We start from the raw sequence: 18,230 nt of genomic DNA on the forward strand, positions 1-18,230 counted from the left end.
GAGTCTTGCTCTGTCACCCAGGCTGAAGTACAGTACTGCGATCTTGGCTCACTGCAACCTCCATCTCCTGGGTTTAAGAGATTCTCCTGCCTCAGCCTCCCAAGTAGCTAGGACTACAGGCAAGCGCCACCACGTCTGGCTAATTTTTTTGTATTTTTAGTACAGATGGGGTTTCACCATACTGGCCAGGCTGGTCTCAAACTCCTGACCTCAGATGATCCACCCACCTTAGCCTCCCAAAGTGCTTGGATTACAGGCATGAGCCACCACGCCCAGCCCTATCCACTGATTCTGAGCAAACAGGATAAAAGTACTGAAGACCATTGCTTCTCCAACTTTAAGGTACATTCAAAAATGCAAGTTCTATTTTAATAGGCCTGGGGTGGGGCCTAAGATTCTGCATTTCTAATGAGTGTCCAGGTAATGCTGTTGCTCCTGGTCTACAGACCACACTTTGAGTAGCAAGGGATTAGAGGTAGCCATGGAGGCTACTCATAATGGAGAGGGCATGTCCAGTTCCAGGGAAAATGTGTTTATTCATGCACAAAGTCACAGAACTATTAAAGTGGAAATAGCCACCATTTGGCATGGCTTTGAGACAGTCATTTCTCAGCAGATTACACCTCCTAAGAGCACAGGATGGTTGTTACACACGTGGGTTCTGAAGATTGACCACTTGAGCTTTATGTCTTAGTACATATGTAATCTTGGGCAAATCTTTAACTTCTCTACATCTCCGTTTCCTCATCTCTATAATGGAAATAACAAGACTATTGTGAGGACTGTCAATGGTTATAGAGTGCTTAATACAGGGCAGCATAGTAAGTGCTCAGGAAAGGTTGCTATCCTGATGCTATCATACCATTCTATAATCGTTAACATAGATACAGAGGATGACTCACCTTTTGGTATATAGCAAATATACAACCCCCATCTCCCTCCCACCAAAAGGCCTAGGTCTTCTCTTTCAATTTCCTCCTTCCCTCCTTCCCTCCTGCCCACTCCCCCTCCCCGGCCCCTGGCCCCAGTGTGGTCTGGATGGGCCCCAGAGGGGCAGGGACAGAGACAGGACGTGGGGCTGTATCTGACAGGAACCCGAGGGGCTGGCCTGGGAGGGGATTGGGGCCCGGCTTCCTGAAGGGAGGATGGGCTAAGGCAGGCACACAGTGGTGGAGAAGATGCCCTCCTGGGCCCTCTTCATGGTCTCCTCCTGCCTATTCCTGGCCCCTCAAAACCTGGCACAAGTCAGCAGCCAAGGTGAGGTGCACAGAGGGTGGAGATCACCTATGCCCAGGAGGAGGGAGCCCTGGGAGGTGATGCAGGGCCCTGGGAGGGGACATAGAATAAGAGCTCTCCAGCTGGTCCCCTCCCCTTCCACATAAACATGCCTGGGAGGACCCAGGGCCAACTCACCAGCTGTTCATCAGATGTCTCCTTGCTGGCCTCGGACTCAGAGCCCCTGAAATGTTTCTCCCGAACCTTTGAGGACCTCACTTGCTTCTGGGATGAGGAAGAGGCAGCGCCCAGTGGAACATACCAGCTGCTGTATGCCTACCAGGGGTAGGTGCTGGGCTGTGCCCCACACTCCATATATCTGTCCCTGTACTTAGCTGAGTCCCACTCCAGCAGCTTCCCTGCCTATCAGAGGACCATTCTGAATGTAAGCCCTAAGTAGCCACTTTTTGAACAGCTGTACTTTGGATGTATGTGGGCCCCAGCTCCAGCCCCTATATAACTCCTAATTCCACCTGTCCCAGGCAGTGAGAAGAAAAATTACAGTACTAGAGACAGAAGTTGGGCATGGGTCCAGGTCTGGTTCCTCAGGGCTCTGCATGGTGGCTGTGTAGGAGGGACCTCTGCTATGCCAACAGGGAGAAGCCCCGTGCCTGCCCCCTGAGTTCCCAGAGCGTGCCCCGCTTTGGAACCCGATATGTGTGCCAGTTTCCAGACCAGGAGGAAGTACGCCTCTTCTTTCAGTTGCACCTCTGGGTGAAGAATGTGTTCCTGAACCAGACTCGGACCCAGCGAGTGCTCTTTGTGGACACTGTAGGTAAGAGCCATCCTCCCATCATTCTGCCCCCTCCACTTGCTGCCCCCAGTCCAGCTCCTGGAATCAGACTTGTCTCTGCCCTTTCAGCTCAGCACAGATACCCCTATTACCAGACCCCCAGAGGTACCCAAGACTCCCTGGTCATTCCTCCCAGCTTTGGCATCTATAGCTAGACCTGCCCCACAAATCATTTCATACCCATTCAAGAGTTACAAAATACCTACTGTGTGCCAGACACTGGGCTAGGTGATGAGACTATGGAGAGAAAAAGGGATCCCTGCTTCCAAGAAGCACTGAGTCTAGCAAGCCATCATACTGCAATGAAGTCACTGTCCTCATGAGGGAAGAACAGCATCAGGAGCCTCCCTAGCCTGCCCTCCAGAAGAATGACGATCTACAATTTTTGAATCCAGAAGCTGCCCCATTTCAGCCCCCAGCACCCTTCTCTGCAGTCCAGATGCTAAGCCATAGACTGTGGCACTCAGAGAGTTCTGATGTGCCCTGTCTTGCCCTCAGGCCTGCCAGCTCCCCCCACTGTCATCAAGGCCATGGGCGGGAGCCAGCCAGGGGAACTCCAGATCAGCTGGGAGCCCCCAGCTCCAGGTTTCAGTGATTTCCTGAAGTATGAACTCCGCTATGGCCCCAAAGATCCCAAGAACTCCACTGGTCCCACGGTCATACAGCTGATCGACACAGAAACCTGCTGCCCTACTCTGCAGGGGCTACGCTCAGCCCTTGTTGTGGACCAGCCTCCATGTCGTCAACCCACAATGCCCTGGCAAGATGGACCAAAGCAGACCTCCCCAACTAGAGAAGTATGCTGACCTCCTTCTGCCCCACCTCTTATCTCTCACCTCCAATCTTGCCCCAGGAAAGGATAGCCCATACTTTGGGGGTTCCAGACCCAGGCTGGTCCTTGAAGAGTTATATAGGCTCAGTTATGAGCCATGTCTATTTAGGGGCTTCCTACTTTGTGTCATTCCCACTGGCAAAAGTGAAGGCTTTCAGGCCTCGAAATTAATGGAGATTTCCCAACAAAGCCCTGAACACCACCTGAAACCCACCAACCTGGCCCCCAGTCTGTGTGTGTATCTATCCAGCAAGGAGCTGAGCTCCTCTCCACAGGGATGCTGTGCAAATATAAGGGATGGAGGCTGTCTCAGCTGACAGGCAGGCCTAGATTGTGAAGCTGGGATTTTCCTCCCAAGGCTTCAGCTCTGACTGCAGTGGGTGGAAGCTGCCTCATCTCCGGACTCCAGCCTGGCAACTCCTACTGGCTGCAGCTGCGCAGCCAACCTGATGGGATCTCCCTCCATGGCTCCTGGGGATCCTGGTCCCTCCCTGTGACTGTGGACCTGCCTGGGGATGCAGGTAAGTCAACAAAGGAATGGGGAGGTGGGGAGGGGATTTAAAAAGATCTCTAGGGAAGCTTGGGCTGGATCTGAAGCTCTGGGAACCATGGTCCTTCCTGATGACCTCGAGCTTGCCATTGGACAGGATGAACTGTGTTCAGGGAGAGAAGAGAGAATAGGAGTCAATGTTCTAAGTTATGTGTGTGGAAATTATCTGAACACCCTATACAGTAGGGGCACATGGGTCCTGATGGGACTTACTTCTTTGACCTTAGTGGCAATTGGACTGCAATGCTTTACCTTGGACCTGAAGAACGTTACCTGTCAATGGCAGCAACAGGACCGTGCTAGCTCCCAAGGCTTCTTCTACCACAGCAGGGCACGGTGCTGCCCCAGAGACAGGTGAGAGCTGAACTGCTGATTGAGGTTGGTGTCATGGGAGTGAGCTACAGTCTTGCAGAAAAAAGGAACAGATTGTTCTTGGTCCTCTTCACTCTCCTCCCTTGTCCCAAAACCATACAGCTTCCAATGCTCTCTTATCTATTCTCTCATCCTCCAGTCAGTATTTTATCTTCTCAACCCCTCTCTATTCCCACTGGGAATGCTTTGGTTTAGTTCAGCCTTAATCATGTCACTGGAACCACTGCAACAGCCTACAGTCTAATTCGCCTCCAATGTATTCCCAATGCTGCTAACAGAGTGATCTTTGCTAAGCTCAAACTGTGCATGACTTTTGTAAAGCTCTAACTTTGCATGGTTTCCCCTACTCAAATATGTACTGCAATTTTGCATTATCAAAGCCATAAAAAAATTTAGCCTGGCTTTCACCAAGCACCTAACGAATCCTTCATCCTCTCCATATCTAATCTATAACTAAGTTGTATTGATTTTACCTATTAACTATCTCTAAAATCTGCCCACTGATCTATCACTGCCATTATCCTACTATAACCCATCATCACTTTTCTCTTGGGCTACTGGAAAGACATAGTAACTGATCACCCTAAGTCTTCCAAGTCATTCTTCACATAGGTACTGAAGGGATCTTTTTGTTTTGTTTTGTTTTGAGATAGAGTCTTGCTCTGTTGCCCAGGCTGGAGTGTAATGGCACAATCTCAGCTCACTGCAACCTCTGCCTCCCGGGATCAAGTGATTCTCCTGCCTCAGCCTCCTGAGTAGCTGGGACTACAGGCATGTGCCACGACACCCTCCTACTTTTTTTTAAGTATTTAGTAGAGACAAGGTTTCACCACGTTGGTCAGGCCGGTCTTGAACTCCTGGCCTCAGGTGATCCACCGCCTTTGCCTCCCAAAGTGCTGGGATTACAGGTGTGAGCCACTGTGCCCAGCCTGAAGGGATCTTTTAAAAATGCAAAAATGAACATAACACTCCCTGCTTAAAAATCTTCAATAGCTTCCCACTATTCTTAGGATAAAGAAAAGACCTCCCATCTCAGACCCCCATGCCCAACCTAATATTTATTTATTGATTGACTGATTGAGATGGAGTCTCACTCTGTTGCCCAGGCTAGAGTGCGGTGGTGCAATCTTGGCTCACTGCAACCTCCACCTCCTAGGTTCAAGTTATTCTCCTGCCTCAGCCTCCAAGTAGCTGGGATTACAGATGTGCACCACCACATCCAGCTAATCTTTGTATTTTTAATAGAGACAGGGTTTCATCATGTTAGCCAGGCTGGCCTCAAACTCCTGACCTCAAGTGATTTACCCACCTCAGCCTTTGAAAGTGCTGGGATTACAGGTGTGAGCCACCACACCCAGCCTAACATTAAATTTTTAAATATAAATTGGATCACATTACATATATGGTTTGTTGACTCACCTTTTCATTTAATAGTATGTCTCAGAGATCATTACAAAACAATATAATTCATTCTTTTTAATAACTGCATAGATATCCATAGGATACAGATGCCTGAGTGGACTAAAGGGTAGCAAAACTGCAGTCATCATTTCCTTTATCAAAACTTGCTCTTCCTGCCAGGTGGGTGGCCAGAGTGGGTGGATCATCTGAGGTCAGCAATTGGAGACCAACCTGGCCAACATGGTGAAACCCCATCTCTACTAAAAATACAACAACAACAAAAAATTAGCTGGGTGTGGTAGCACATGCCTGTAGTCCCAGCTACTCGGGAGGCTGAGGCAGGAGAACTGCTCGGACCCTGGAAGGGGAGTTTGCAGTGAGCTGAAATCATGCCACTGCACTCCAGCCTGGGCAACAGACCGAGACTCCTTCTGAAAAAAGAAAATTGCTTTTTCTTTATTGCCCCCATCCTACCACCAACTCAGTTTTCCTGGCCTGAAAAGTAGAAATCATCATGGACTTCTCCCATTCCTATACCCTCCAGGCCTAACCAGAAATAGTCTTGTCATTTTTACCTTTTCAATAACTCTTCAATCATCTCTTTCCCTCTATCCCACTGCCACTACCCTATTTTCACATCGTCAGCACTCTGCACATGAAAAACTACAAGAGCATCATAATGTATTTCTCTGCTTCTACTTGGCCCTCACAAATCCTTTCTACAGACTGTAGTTAGAATGATCTTCCTAAAGTACAAAACTAATTATGGGACTTCCCTGCTTAAAATCATTAAATGTCTACATAATTACTACAAGATTAATTTCATGTTCCCCAGAAAGGCCATAAGGCCATCCATGACATGGCCTGCAGTCTCACATTTACCACTTACCACCAGGCCCTTTATGTGAAAATCATCTGCACCACTTAGAATTTCCCCCTAAGTACCACACTCTCTTATCTATGCACAACCATGTGCCTAAGATGCCTGTTTGTCCCTTTTGCCTATCCTATTTTTAGTCCAAAACCCAGTCTAAACATCAGCTTAATCAGGAAGCATTCCCTGGCCCTCCCGGTCTGGGTTGGATGCTCCCCCTTGATGCTCCCAAGCCAGTCTATGCACATCACGGAAAAACATCATGTTTGTTTTTCCATCTTTCCCACTGAAATTAGAGCTCTTTGAAGCTTATTCCTCTATGCACTCATAGGGCCTGGCACAGTACCAATTGGCACATAGTATCAGTTATTTGTTGATTAAATGGGTAAACATACCCATTTTAGTGATAGTGAGCCACTTACGGGTTATAATCAAGAGGAAGACATGATTCATTTGTTCAATAAACAATTATTGAGGGTGACTTTGTGCAAGGCACTGGGGATAGATAGTGCAACAAATAAAATGGAAAAGGGGCCAGGCACAGTGGCTCACACCTGTAATCCCAGGACGTTGGGAGACTGAAGCAGGCAGATCACTTGAGGTCAGGAGTTCGAGATCAGCCTGGCCAACATGGCAAAACCCCTTCTCTACTAAAAACACAGAAATTAGCCAGGTGTGGTGGCAGGTGCCTGTAATCCCAGCTACTCAGGAAGCTGAAGCAGGAGAATTGCTTGGACCCGAAAGGCAGAGGCTGCAGTGAGCTGAGATCGCACCACTGTACTCCAGCCTGGGCAACAAAGCAAGACTGTTTCAAAGAAATTTTAAAAATAAATAAAATGGGCTGGGCGCAGTGGCTCACGCCCGTAATCCCAGCACATTGGGAGGCTGAGGCAGGCAGATCACTAGGTCAGGAGATCGAGACCATCTTGGCCAACATGGTGAAACCCTGTCTCTACTAAAACACAAAAAATTAAACAGGCATGGCAGCACACACCTGTAGTCCCAGCTACTCAGGAGGCTAAGGCAGAATAATTGCTTGAACCCAGGAGGTGGAGGTTGCAGTGAGCCAAGATCTCGCCACTGTATGCCAGCCTGGGTGACAGAGCAAGACTCGGTCTCAAAAAAATAATGAAAATAAAAATAAATAAAAACAAATAATAAAATGGAAAAGGTTTCAGCATTGTTGGGGCTTACATTAGTAGAGGGGAGGGGAAAAGGAGGGAGAGACAAGCAAGTAAAGAAATAAAGCAACACAATTATAATAGAGACTAAAGGGGGCGTGTGGTAGGCGGGGGAGGGGGTGTTGCTAATTTAGACTATGTGGCCAGGAAAAGCCTCACCAGGGAGGTGACAGATAAGCCGAGATCTAAATGGCAAGAAGGAATGAGTCACATGAAGACCTACAGTCAGAGCAATCCAAGGCAAAGGCAAAGTGCAAAGATAGGCATTTGGCATATCCGTGGCACAGAAAAAAGGCCTGTGCAGATGAAGGGTGATAAACTGGCATGAGAATCATAAGAGATGAGAATGGCAAGGCAAGGCGAGACCAAATCACAGGGTCCTGTAGGCCTGGAGTTTGGGTTTTATTTCAAGTGGGATGAAGAGCCGCTGAAGGATTTTAAGCAAAAAAAAAAAATTGACATAATTTGATTTGTATTTTTAAAAGATATGTTTCTCTGTGTATAAATAAGAGTAGAAGCAGGCCAGGCACGGTGGCTCATGCTCGTGATCCCAATACTTTGGGAGGCTGAGGTGGGTGGATCACTTGAGGTCAAAAGTTTGAGATCAGCCTGGCCAACATGGCAAAACCCTGTCTCTGTTAAAAATTAGCCAGGTGTGGTGGCGGGTGCCTGTAATTCCAGCTTCTCAAGAGGCTGAGGCAGGAGAATTGCTTGAACCTGGGAGACAGAGGTTGTAAGAAGCCAAGATCGCACCACTGCACTCCATCCTGGATGACAGAGCAGGACTCTATGTCAAAAAAAAAAGAGTAGAAGCAGATTCACCAGTTAGAAATTTGCCTTAATCCAAGCAAGGTACAACAATGGTTTCATCTAACATAGCAGTGGTAAAGGTCAAAATAAATAGATTTGTGATATATTCTGGACATTATCACATCAACATTTTTGGAAGCAAATTCTGGTAGCTGTGTACAGCACAAGTTGAAGGTAGTGGCAAAAACAGAAGCAGAAAAGCCAGTTAGGAGGCTATTGTAATAATCTAATAGCAAAATAACACATAGGGGTAAAAGGAAAACCATATGAGAACAAGTTGAAAATATAAGATATTTTTCTCCAGAAAGATGAGGGTTTTTTTTTTTTTTTTTGAGATGGGGTTTTACTCTTTCACCCAGGCTGAGTGCAGTGGCGCAATCTCAGCTCACTGCAACCTCCGCCTTCTTGTTTCATGAGATTTTCCTGTCTCAGCCTCCCAAGTAGCTGTGATTACAGGCGCCCACCACTGTGCCCAGCTAATTTTTGTATTTTTAATAGAGACAGGGTTTCACCATGTTAGCCAGGCTGGTCTCGAACTCCTGACCTCATGATCTGCCCACGTCGGCCTCCCAAAGTGTTGGGATTACAGGCCTGAGCCATCGCACCTGGCCGAAGGTGCTTTAATCTTTGAACTATGCATGCTAAGCCTGCCTGAAAAAAAAAAAATCTTTGAACCAATCCTGTGAGGTTGGTATCATTAACCCACTTTACAAATAGAAGGAAACTGGAGTAGAGATAAACCAAGTAACTTGCCCAAAGTTATTCAAAGGTAAGCCAAGACCTGAACTCTTGGTGAAAACCCATGCTGTTTTCACATGTCATTCTAGGCCTTTCCTCAAAAGGAAGAGGCCAGACAGCAAAGCTGATTTCAGAAAACATCATGGCAAAACAACAAAAACAAACAAACAAATGAACAAAGGGGGAGAAAAAAAAGAAAGAAAACATCATGGCATAAAGACAGAGGAAAGTTCTGGAGGCCTGTCCAAGGAAGGAGTCAAATGATAATCCCTGCAGGCCATCGTTCCTGTGGGATGGGAAGCCTCAGATTATTCTCCGGGGCAGGCCTGATTCAATGACTCTGTGGGACTGGGTCTTAGGTACCCCATCTGGGAGAATTGTGAAGAGGAAGAGAAAACAAATCCAGGATTACAGACCCCACAGTTCTCTCGCTGCCACTTCAAGTCACAAAATGACAGTGCTATTCATATCCTTGTGGAGGTGACCACAGCCCTGGGTGCTGTTCACAGCTACCTGGGCTCCCCTTTCTGGATCCACCAGGCTGGTAAGAACTTTCTTCCCCATTCTTCCCACATAGTTCCCACCCCCACTGAATCAGACCCTATACCCAGGATCCCCAACTCTGACCCTTCTGACCCATGGCCCTGGTGGCATAAAGCCTCATGCACAGAAGGGCTTAAGCTACTCCCTGCTGACATCCCTGTAGTGGGCCTTCCCACCCCAAACTTGCACTGGAGGGAGATCTCCAGCGGATATCTGGAATTGGAGTGGCAGCACCCATCATCCTGGGCAGCCCAAGAGACCTGCTATCAACTCCGATACACAGGAGAAGACCATCAGGACTGGAAGGTATGGTTAAGGAACAAATGCCCATGGACCTCACTACACAGGGGATCCCTGGGGTTGACCACGCCTGTTAGAAGGAGTGAAAGTGTTTATGTATCCATGTCTGTGCTAGTATATCTATGTTTATTGGATTCAACTGGTATCTCTCTTGGGCATCTGATACTGCTGGCTACTCCTACTCAACACTTCTCTTCCATTGGTCTTTGGGATATCAGTCTTCCCTGATTTTCTTCCTATCTCTCTGACTGAACTTTCTCACTCTCCTCTCCTGGCTCCTCCTGTCCAGCCTTCCATAAAATGCTGTGCTTTCTGAGTCTCATCCTAGGCTCTTTTCTCCTCTGATAAAATAGATATGCTCTACCCAGGTGAATGCTTCAACTCCATGGTTTCAATGGCCATACATGAACAATCACAATTTTACCATTCTAATTCCCATATGGAGAGGAATTTACAAACCACAGGCAGATTACCAAAACATCTGAAATCTGTTTCCTCATTGGTGAAATGGGGATGAAGCTATCTACCTTATGGAGTTACAGTAAAAATTAAATACTGTATCTAAATACCTAGCATACTGCCTGGCATATGGAAGGTGCTCGATATACATTAAATATTAGTTTGTCTATTTTTATTCTCATTTGCCACACATATATAAAACTGTGTATAACATCTTATAAGATGGTTCTACCAAAACTTCCTCCCCTGGACATTTCAGACTCAGTGTATCCAAAACGGAACTCCTCTTCCTCCCGAAGCTTTACTTTTTTATTGTGATATAACTTACATACAACAAAATATACAAATTTTCAACATAAAATCTGTACATGAGTATACACCCATGTAACCGTAACCAGGATCAAGGTCCTCCGCCACCAAAGGTAATCACCATCCTGACATTACCATTGATTCATTTAGATTGTTGTTGAACCCTGTAAAATGAAACCCTAAAGTTGAACTCTATAAAATGGAACCCTAAACTTACTTCTCTTCTGCTTCTTGTCTCTGACAATGGCACCACTACTTACCCAGTACCCAAGCCTGAAAGCACCCGACTCTTCCTCTGCTTCCCTTGTCCCTTCCCCCTACTCATCAACAACTAAGTTGATGGCAATAAGTACTAACAGTCCTCAAATTCCTACCAGGACTGCCTTAGCCTCATCTGTGACCATCCAGCCTTCTCATCCATGCTTATAGCACACTAAACCACTCTGTAGCACAAAACCCAGCATTAAATGCTTCTCTGGACTTCCATGGTGCCTTGCACTAATTAATTGTTGTGATTATCTACCTGTTTGGATGTCCCCCTCATTAGACAGGTAAGAGACCGTGTTTCATTGCTTTCTCCCCAGTGTCTCACCCAATGTTTGGAGTATCACACAGTTCATAAATGTTTGCTGTCTTCCTGCTTGTACACATGATGTTTGTTCTCCAGCGCCTAGCGCAAATCTGGCATCCTCTGCGGCATGAGTATTATTTGTGGCATGGTCTGTGTGACTCCATCGCCCGCCCTGGAGTTGTGGTGAGAGCACCGGGCAGGGTGCGTGTGTACCGGGATCCCTGCCGAGGGTGTACCTGGGTGTTGGTGTTAGGATGCGTAGCTCTCTGAGGTGAGGACTGTGCTCAGGAGGTGGGCGCTGGCGCGTTTCTCTCGGGCAGAGCGTGATCCCATTAGGGAGAGGCTCTCGGTTAGGGAGCTCCATCCAGTTTCTGCCAGGAAGCGTGTTTTCCGCAGGTGGGGCTCCCTGTGGGGATCTCCGACCGCTTGGGGATTCGGAGCTGTAGGATGGGGGTCAAACAGACGCCAGGCTGTCGAAGCCCCTACGCAGGGCCACCCGCACGCTTCTCTGCGTAGGTGGTGGAGCCGCCTCTCGGGGCCAGAGGAGGAACCCTGGAGCTGCGCCCCCGATCTCGCTACCGTTTACAGCTGCGCGCCAGGCTCAACGGCCCCACCTACCAAGGCCCCTGGAGCTCCTGGTCCGACTCAGCTAAGGTGGAGACCGCCTCCGAGACCGGTGAGGCAAGCCCTGGCAGCGCCAAAGCCCCACAGCGCCTGCCCCAAGGCCGGGGCGCCGGGTGCGGGAAGGGCGGGGCGGGGCGCGGCGCGGAGAGGGGCGGGGCGCCGGGTGCGGGAGGACCCGGGCGCGGAGAGGGGCGGGGCCCTGGCAATGCGGGTCCACGGCTGCGCTGGCGCGCGCGATGCCCAGGGTTGGCGAGGGGCGGGGCCACAACAGGGGCTGGCGGGCCGAGGGCGGGGCTCCGGCCAGGGTGGGCCGAGGTCTGACCCTTTTTGTCTCCTAGCCTGGATCTCCTTGGTGACCGCTCTGTTCCTTGTGCTGGGCCTCAGCGCCCTTCTGGGCCTGCTGCTGCTGAGGTGGAAGTTTCCTGCGCACTACAGGTCGGGTACCGCCCCCGCCAGGCAGGAGACGGGCGGCGGACGGGGCGGGGCCGAAGGCCTCTAAACAAGCATCCTCGGGTGGCTCTGTGACCCCAGTTCTCGGGCCACCGCCCGTGCGCACCTACGGCATTGCCGCTTCCTGCACGTCTCCTCTGGGACTCGCACTGGCTCCTTACACTCTAACACGCCCACTGTACCTCACACCTCACAGCCCTGCCTCCTGCTGCTCACTCGGCGACAAGGCCATCGTCCACCCTTCAGCCAAGGCGCTCACCCAACCCCCATCCAATCGGCCATCAGGTCCCACCTCCTAAACCTCATCCAAGCAATGGCCCCCTTTCTCTAGCCTCACAGACACGACCCGTCTCACTGAAACAGAACCTCTTCCTCCTCCAATCTAGCCTCACACAGCCATCAGAATAATCTTTCTAAAATGCACACAGGAACCTGTCAATTCCCTCCTTAAATCCCTTTAATAGCTCCCAGGACATAGTCCAGGCCCCCTATGATGACAAGCGAGGCTCTGCAAAATCGGCCCCTGCCAGCAAGCATTTCACCCGCTTCAACCCTGTGCATCAGCCTTTCCAAACTGTTGGTGGTGTTCTCCACAAGTCAGCTTTTACTTCTCAGTGCTTTTGCACATAACGTCCCCTCTGCCCGAAATATTCTCCCTGTCTGACTAAACCCATTCATCTGTAAATAACTTTCTTCGCCAACTCTTAAAAAACCTTTCCTGACCCTCCCGTTTGGCCGCTGCTTTGTGCTCCAATACAGTACCAGTAGTGTTTTCCTGTGTTTATTTTTGTATATATCTTCAATCTTCCCTATTATACCTTACTTGGTCATCTTTAAATCCTTAGCACAGTGCCTGCCAAGAAGCAGGCCCTTAAATAAAAGTTATTAATGAGTGACTCATTTATGTGGGAAGACTAAGGCTGAGGAGAAATGCCATTGGAGGCTATAAACATGCAGGATAGAATGCATCCCACCTCCATCCTTCATCTGCTGCTTCTTGAAAACTTAGCTCAGAAGTCAGCTTCTCCAGGCGGTGTCTTTTGATGGTCCTAGGCTGGTTCAAGTGCCGCTCTTGTGGGCTACCATCTCTCTTTGAACTTTTAATCTGCCCATATGTATGAGGAGACTGGAAGGTAGCCTCCATGCAGGTAGCCAGATCTAACAAAAAAGTTAGAGAAGTAGAAAGAGGTAGTCTGCTGATCCAGACATACTCAGTTCCTTTTCCTCAATTTACCAGGTAAGTCACACGTCCTCCCCTGGAGAGATATGAGTGAGGTCAGTGAAGAGGCCTGAAATGTTTTGCTGATGCCCCTACATGCAGAAATGTGAGGCTAAAGAATTGAGGTTTCCCCAACATTAAGTATGAATTTCCGGCCGGGCGCAGTGGCTCACGCCTATAATCCCAGCACTTTGGGAAGCCGAGGCGGGTGGATCATGAGGTCAAGAGATCAAGACCATCCTGGTCAACATGGTGAAACCCCGTCTCTACTAAAAATACGAAAATTAGCTGGCCATGGTGGCGCGCGCCTGTAGTCCCAGCTACTCGGGAGGCTGAAACAGGAGAATTGTTTGAACCCAGGAGGTGAAGGTTGCGGTGAGCCGAGATGGTGCAACTGCACTCCAGCCTGGGTAACAAGAGCGAAACTCCATCTCAAAAAAAAAAAAAAAAAGTATGGATTCCCCTTAATCCATTCTTCTCCCAGAGAGACTACCCTCTCCAGTAACTTACTAATAAGCTCCACTGATTTTCTTCATTCAGCTAATTTACTAGGCATCTACTATGGGCCAGACACTATTCTACACCCTACAAATATAGGAGTGAACAAATAGATAAACTCTCTGTTCTCAGGGAGCATATGTTCTAGTGGTGTGAGACAGACAAAAAGAAATACATTTAACAGTATAATAAATGTACAAGTGCTATAAAGAAAAACGAAGTATAGCAGGAGATAGAGTGTAATGGGGAAGGGAAGTGGCACTACAGTAGTCCCCTCTTATCCACAGTTTCACTTTTTGTGGTTTCAGTTATACTTGGTCAATTAAGGTCCAAAAAAATTAAATGGAAAATTTCAGAAATAAATAATTCATGCATTTTAAATTGTGAGTAGCATGATGAAATCTTTTGCCATCCCACTGTGTCCCACCAGGGATGTAAGTCATCCCTTTGTCCAGCATCTCCATGCTGTATATGCTCCCTGCCCCATAGTCACTTAGTGGCCATCTTGGTTATCAGATCGACTCACTGCAGTAGTGTAGTGCTTATGTTCAAGTAACCCCTATTTTAGTTAATAATGGCCTCAAAGTACAAGAGTATGAGATTAGTGATGTTGTTGCCATATTGTTATAATTGTTCTATTTTATTATTAGTCATTGTTAATATCTTACTGTGCCTAATTTTTTTTTTTTTTTTTTTTGAGACGGAGTCTTGCTCTGTTTCCAGGCTGGAGTGCAGTAGTGTGATCTCGGCTCACTGCAACTTCTGCCTCCTGGGTTCAAGCAATTCTCCTGCCTCAGCCTCCCAAGTAGCTCAGTCTGCAGTTGCAGCCACCACACCTGGATAATTTTTTGTATTTTAGTAGAGACGGGGTTTCACCATGTTGGCCAGTCTGGTCTCGATCTCCTGACCTCGTGATCCACCCACCTCGGCCTCCTAAAGTGCTGGGATTACAGGCTTGAGCCACCACGTCTGGCCAACTATGCCTAATTTGTAAACTATCGGAGGTATGTATGTATAGGAAAACCATCTGCTGGGAGTCTTGAAACATATCCCCTGCAGATAAAGGGAGACTACTGAATTTCAGGCAAGGTAGTCAGGGATGACATTTGAACAGAGGCCTACAATGAGGTGAGGGAATGAATCCAGTGTTCCAGACAGAGGGCACTTTCTGTTCATTGGAATGTTTGGGGAAACTGCAGCACCCTTTGTTGAACCTGCCCATCAATGACTTCCCTCCCCTACCTGAGGTTTTCCTCTTACCTCTACTCCCCTGCCCGACTGTATTGCCTTGACCATGCTCTAATCTCTCCAGGCCTTACTCCCTGCCTTCACTGCTCCCCCATCCCAACTGCTCTCCTCCTCCCTCCCAATTCACTGCCCTGGCTCAGTCTGCTTCTCTTCCTTCTCCCCCAGGAGACTGAGGCATGTGCTGTGGCCCTCACTTCCAGACCTGCACCGAGTCCTAGGCCAGTACCTTAGGGACACTGCAGCCCCAAGTCCGGTGAGTGTGCTCCCCTCCCCTGTGCCCACCACCAACCCTGCCGGGTGCTGGATCCTTGCCCCCACAACACAACTTGTTCAAGGTCCTTGCCTACCAGCATGCCATCCCCAGGCACTACCCCAGCTCTACCCTAGCCCTTCTCCTTCCTGTATGATCCAGCGCCTCTTCCCACAGGATCTGCTCTAATCCAGCACCTCTGCTCATCTCTCTCAGCCCAAGGCCATAGTCTCAGATACCTGTGAAGAAGTGGAACCCAGCCTCCTTGAAATCCTCCCTAAATCCTCAGAGGGGACTCCTTTGCCTGTGTGTTCCTCCCAGGCCCAGATGAACTACCGAAGATTGCAGCCTTCTTGCCTGGGGACCATGCCCCTGTCTGTGCACCCACCCATGGCTGAGTCAGGGTCCCCATGTTCCACCAACATCGCCAACCATTCCTACCTACCACTAAGCTATTGGCAACAGCCCTGAGAACAGGCTCCTCATTCCCATTTCCCTGGACAGAGCTAAACCCTCTAGGCACTCTGTGAACCTTCCTACCCTACCCCCGCAACACAAGCACCCCAGATCTCACGTCCATCCCCCTCTGTCTGCCCTTATAGGCTTCATAGCACTGATCTTAGTCCACTGATGCTGACATAAAACCAGAACCCTTTCTCCACAGGCAGGCTCATTTCACTAAACTCCTCCTTTACTTTCTCTCTCCTCTTTAATGCCAAATGCCTTGAAAACAAGCCTCCACTTCCCCACTTCTCATTTACTCTTCAGACTACTTCAATTAGTTCCCCTACTACCACTTTGCTAGTGAAACTGCCCAGGCAAAGTTCACCTCACATCTAATTCCAAGATCCAATAGGATCTCGTTACTCATCAGTTCCTTTGATCTCTCTGCAAAATTTGTCATGGCTGACTACTCACTTCTTTAAATTATTTCCTACCTTGGCTTCTATAACTTGACCTTCTCTGCTGGCTCTGTTACTGCCTCTTTGAGTATACTAGTAGCTTTTTTGTTTGAGACAGGATCCCACTCTGTCACCCAGGCTGGAGTGTAATGGCGCAATCTTGGCTCACTGCAACCTCCGCCTCCCGGGTTCAAGCGATTCTTGTGCCTCAACCTCCCCTAGTAGCTGGGATTATAGACACACACCATCACACCCAGCTAATTTTTGTATTTTTAGTTGGCAGGGAGTTTCACCATGTTGCCCCGGGTGGTCTTGAACTCCTGACCTTGGGTGATCCACCCACCTCGGCCTCCCAAAGCGCTGAGATTACAGGCATGAACCATCGCAACTGGCTGAGTGTACTAGTAGTTAAGAGAATAAACTAGATCTAGAGTCAAAGCTGAATTTAATTCCTGTCCTTCACATCTGCTAGCTGTGCAATCCTGGGCACATAACTTAATGTCTTTGAGCCTTCGTGTTCTCATCTATAAAACAGGCATAATAACAGCACCCCATAGAGTTGTGACGAGGATTGAGATAATCTAAGTAAAGCACAGTGCCTAGGACATAGTAAATGATTAATATATCTGAACTACTGTTGTAATTATTCCTTCTTACTCTCTTCTAGCATTTCTTCCAATTGGTACAGTCCTTCAAGATTCCATTTCTTAACAGAGTCTCCAATCCCATCTATTCTCTGCCTTTATTATATGTTGACCATTCCAAAGTTCTTATCTCCAGCTCAGGCTTCTACTGCAACCAACTGGTTACATGTCTGTCCCCTGCTACTAGACTGTAAGCTCACTGAGGGAAAGGGCCATGATTTACTTGTCGTCTTCCCCCAGCACCTAGAGTACTGCTTGGTGCATGATAGTAGGCCTTCAATAAATTTTTTCTAAACAAATGAAATCTTTCTGGGCAAGGTTACCTTAACCCCATGCCAACTGTCCTCATCCTCTAAACTGTTCATATGCAGCAGTAAATATGCTTAGACAGTTCTGGTTATGGACTCTCCTAACACATTCTACTTCTCAAACAAATGGTTTTGTTATTGTTTTTTGTTGGCTCCAAACATACCCACTGTATCAGTCAGGGTCTTGGCAGAAAGAGAAGGCACACTCAAATTGGGTAATTTGATGGGAGTGTAATAAAGGGCAAACAGTATTTACAAAGATGAGGGCTAGATTTGGGAAAACCATCAAGGAACAGTGCAAGTACCTCTGAGGCTAACAACAAGGAGCTGGCACCTGCCCTACGCATCAAGGGGTAAGGGAGGGAGTGGTTCCCAGATCACCAGAGAGTAGCTGTAAGAGAGGGCTGCCTAGCAGGAGCTGTGGCCTTTGGTAGAGGGATGCAGCGGACCTATGGGCAGGTAGCAATGAGAGCCAGGGGGACGGACAGCTCAAGCTCATGCTCCACCCATTCCAGTTTTGGGTCCCTAGGAGTAAAGTCAGAGCCTTTCACATGGCTGGAGAGGAATTATGGAGAGTGGGTATACTGGATGTCATCCATATGTCCCACCCAGACCTACTCTCCACCCTTCTCCATCTTGTCCTACGCTCAGCAAGTCTGATTCATGTGGCCTGCATCAAAGCATTCCCTTGGGCTTTGGTTTCTGCTTGGGTTCCCACCAATAGAATATTATGAATTGAATTGAATTATATTCCTCTCCTCTCCCTCAAATTCACGTTAAAGTCTTTTTTTTTTCTTTTTTTCTTTTTTGGCTGAGCTCAGTGGTGCATGCCAGTAATCCCAGCTACTTGGAAGGCTGAGGCACAAGAATCACTCGAACCCTGGAGCCAGAGGTTGCAGTGAGTCAAAACCACACCACTGCACCTCAGCCTGGGTGACAGAGTAGGACTCTATCTCAAAACAAAAACAAAAAGAAAACCCGCTTTTTCTTTTGAGACAGGGTCTTCGCTCTGTCACTGAGGCTGGAATGCATTGGTGTGGTCACGGCTCACTGCAGCCTCAAACTCCTGGGCTCAAGCA

The 18,230-nt window shown here is 48.3% G+C and overlaps 1 protein-coding gene across 2 annotated transcripts; it reads left to right on the forward strand.

Annotated features, from left to right (window-relative positions):
* Positions 1-1,177: 1,177 nt before the first annotated feature.
* Positions 1,178-17,750, forward strand: MPL (MPL proto-oncogene, thrombopoietin receptor). Of its 2 annotated transcripts, none has more exons than XM_012434896.2 (12): positions 1,178-1,257; positions 1,428-1,560; positions 1,872-2,050; positions 2,567-2,865; positions 3,259-3,421; positions 3,678-3,804; positions 9,186-9,370; positions 9,533-9,675; positions 11,525-11,684; positions 11,971-12,067; positions 15,213-15,300; positions 15,514-17,750. In XM_012434896.2, the coding sequence occupies exons 1-12, from the start codon at positions 1,179-1,181 to the stop codon at positions 15,766-15,768; spliced, it is 1,908 nt and encodes a 635-aa protein (XP_012290319.2). In that variant the 5' UTR covers position 1,178; the 3' UTR covers positions 15,769-17,750. The 2 variants fall into 2 exon arrangements, with proteins under 2 accessions (XP_012290319.2, XP_012290320.2); XM_012434897.2 differs by having other exon boundaries at positions 1,179-1,257; positions 1,455-1,560.
* The last annotated feature ends 480 nt before the right edge of the window (positions 17,751-18,230 follow it).

The sequence above is a fragment of the Aotus nancymaae genome, unplaced genomic scaffold (assembly GCF_030222135.1).
Source record: "Aotus nancymaae isolate 86718 unplaced genomic scaffold, 86718_ANA_hifiasm-v0.15.2.pri h1tg000007l, whole genome shotgun sequence".
NCBI classification, from domain to species: domain Eukaryota; kingdom Metazoa; phylum Chordata; class Mammalia; order Primates; family Aotidae; genus Aotus; species Aotus nancymaae.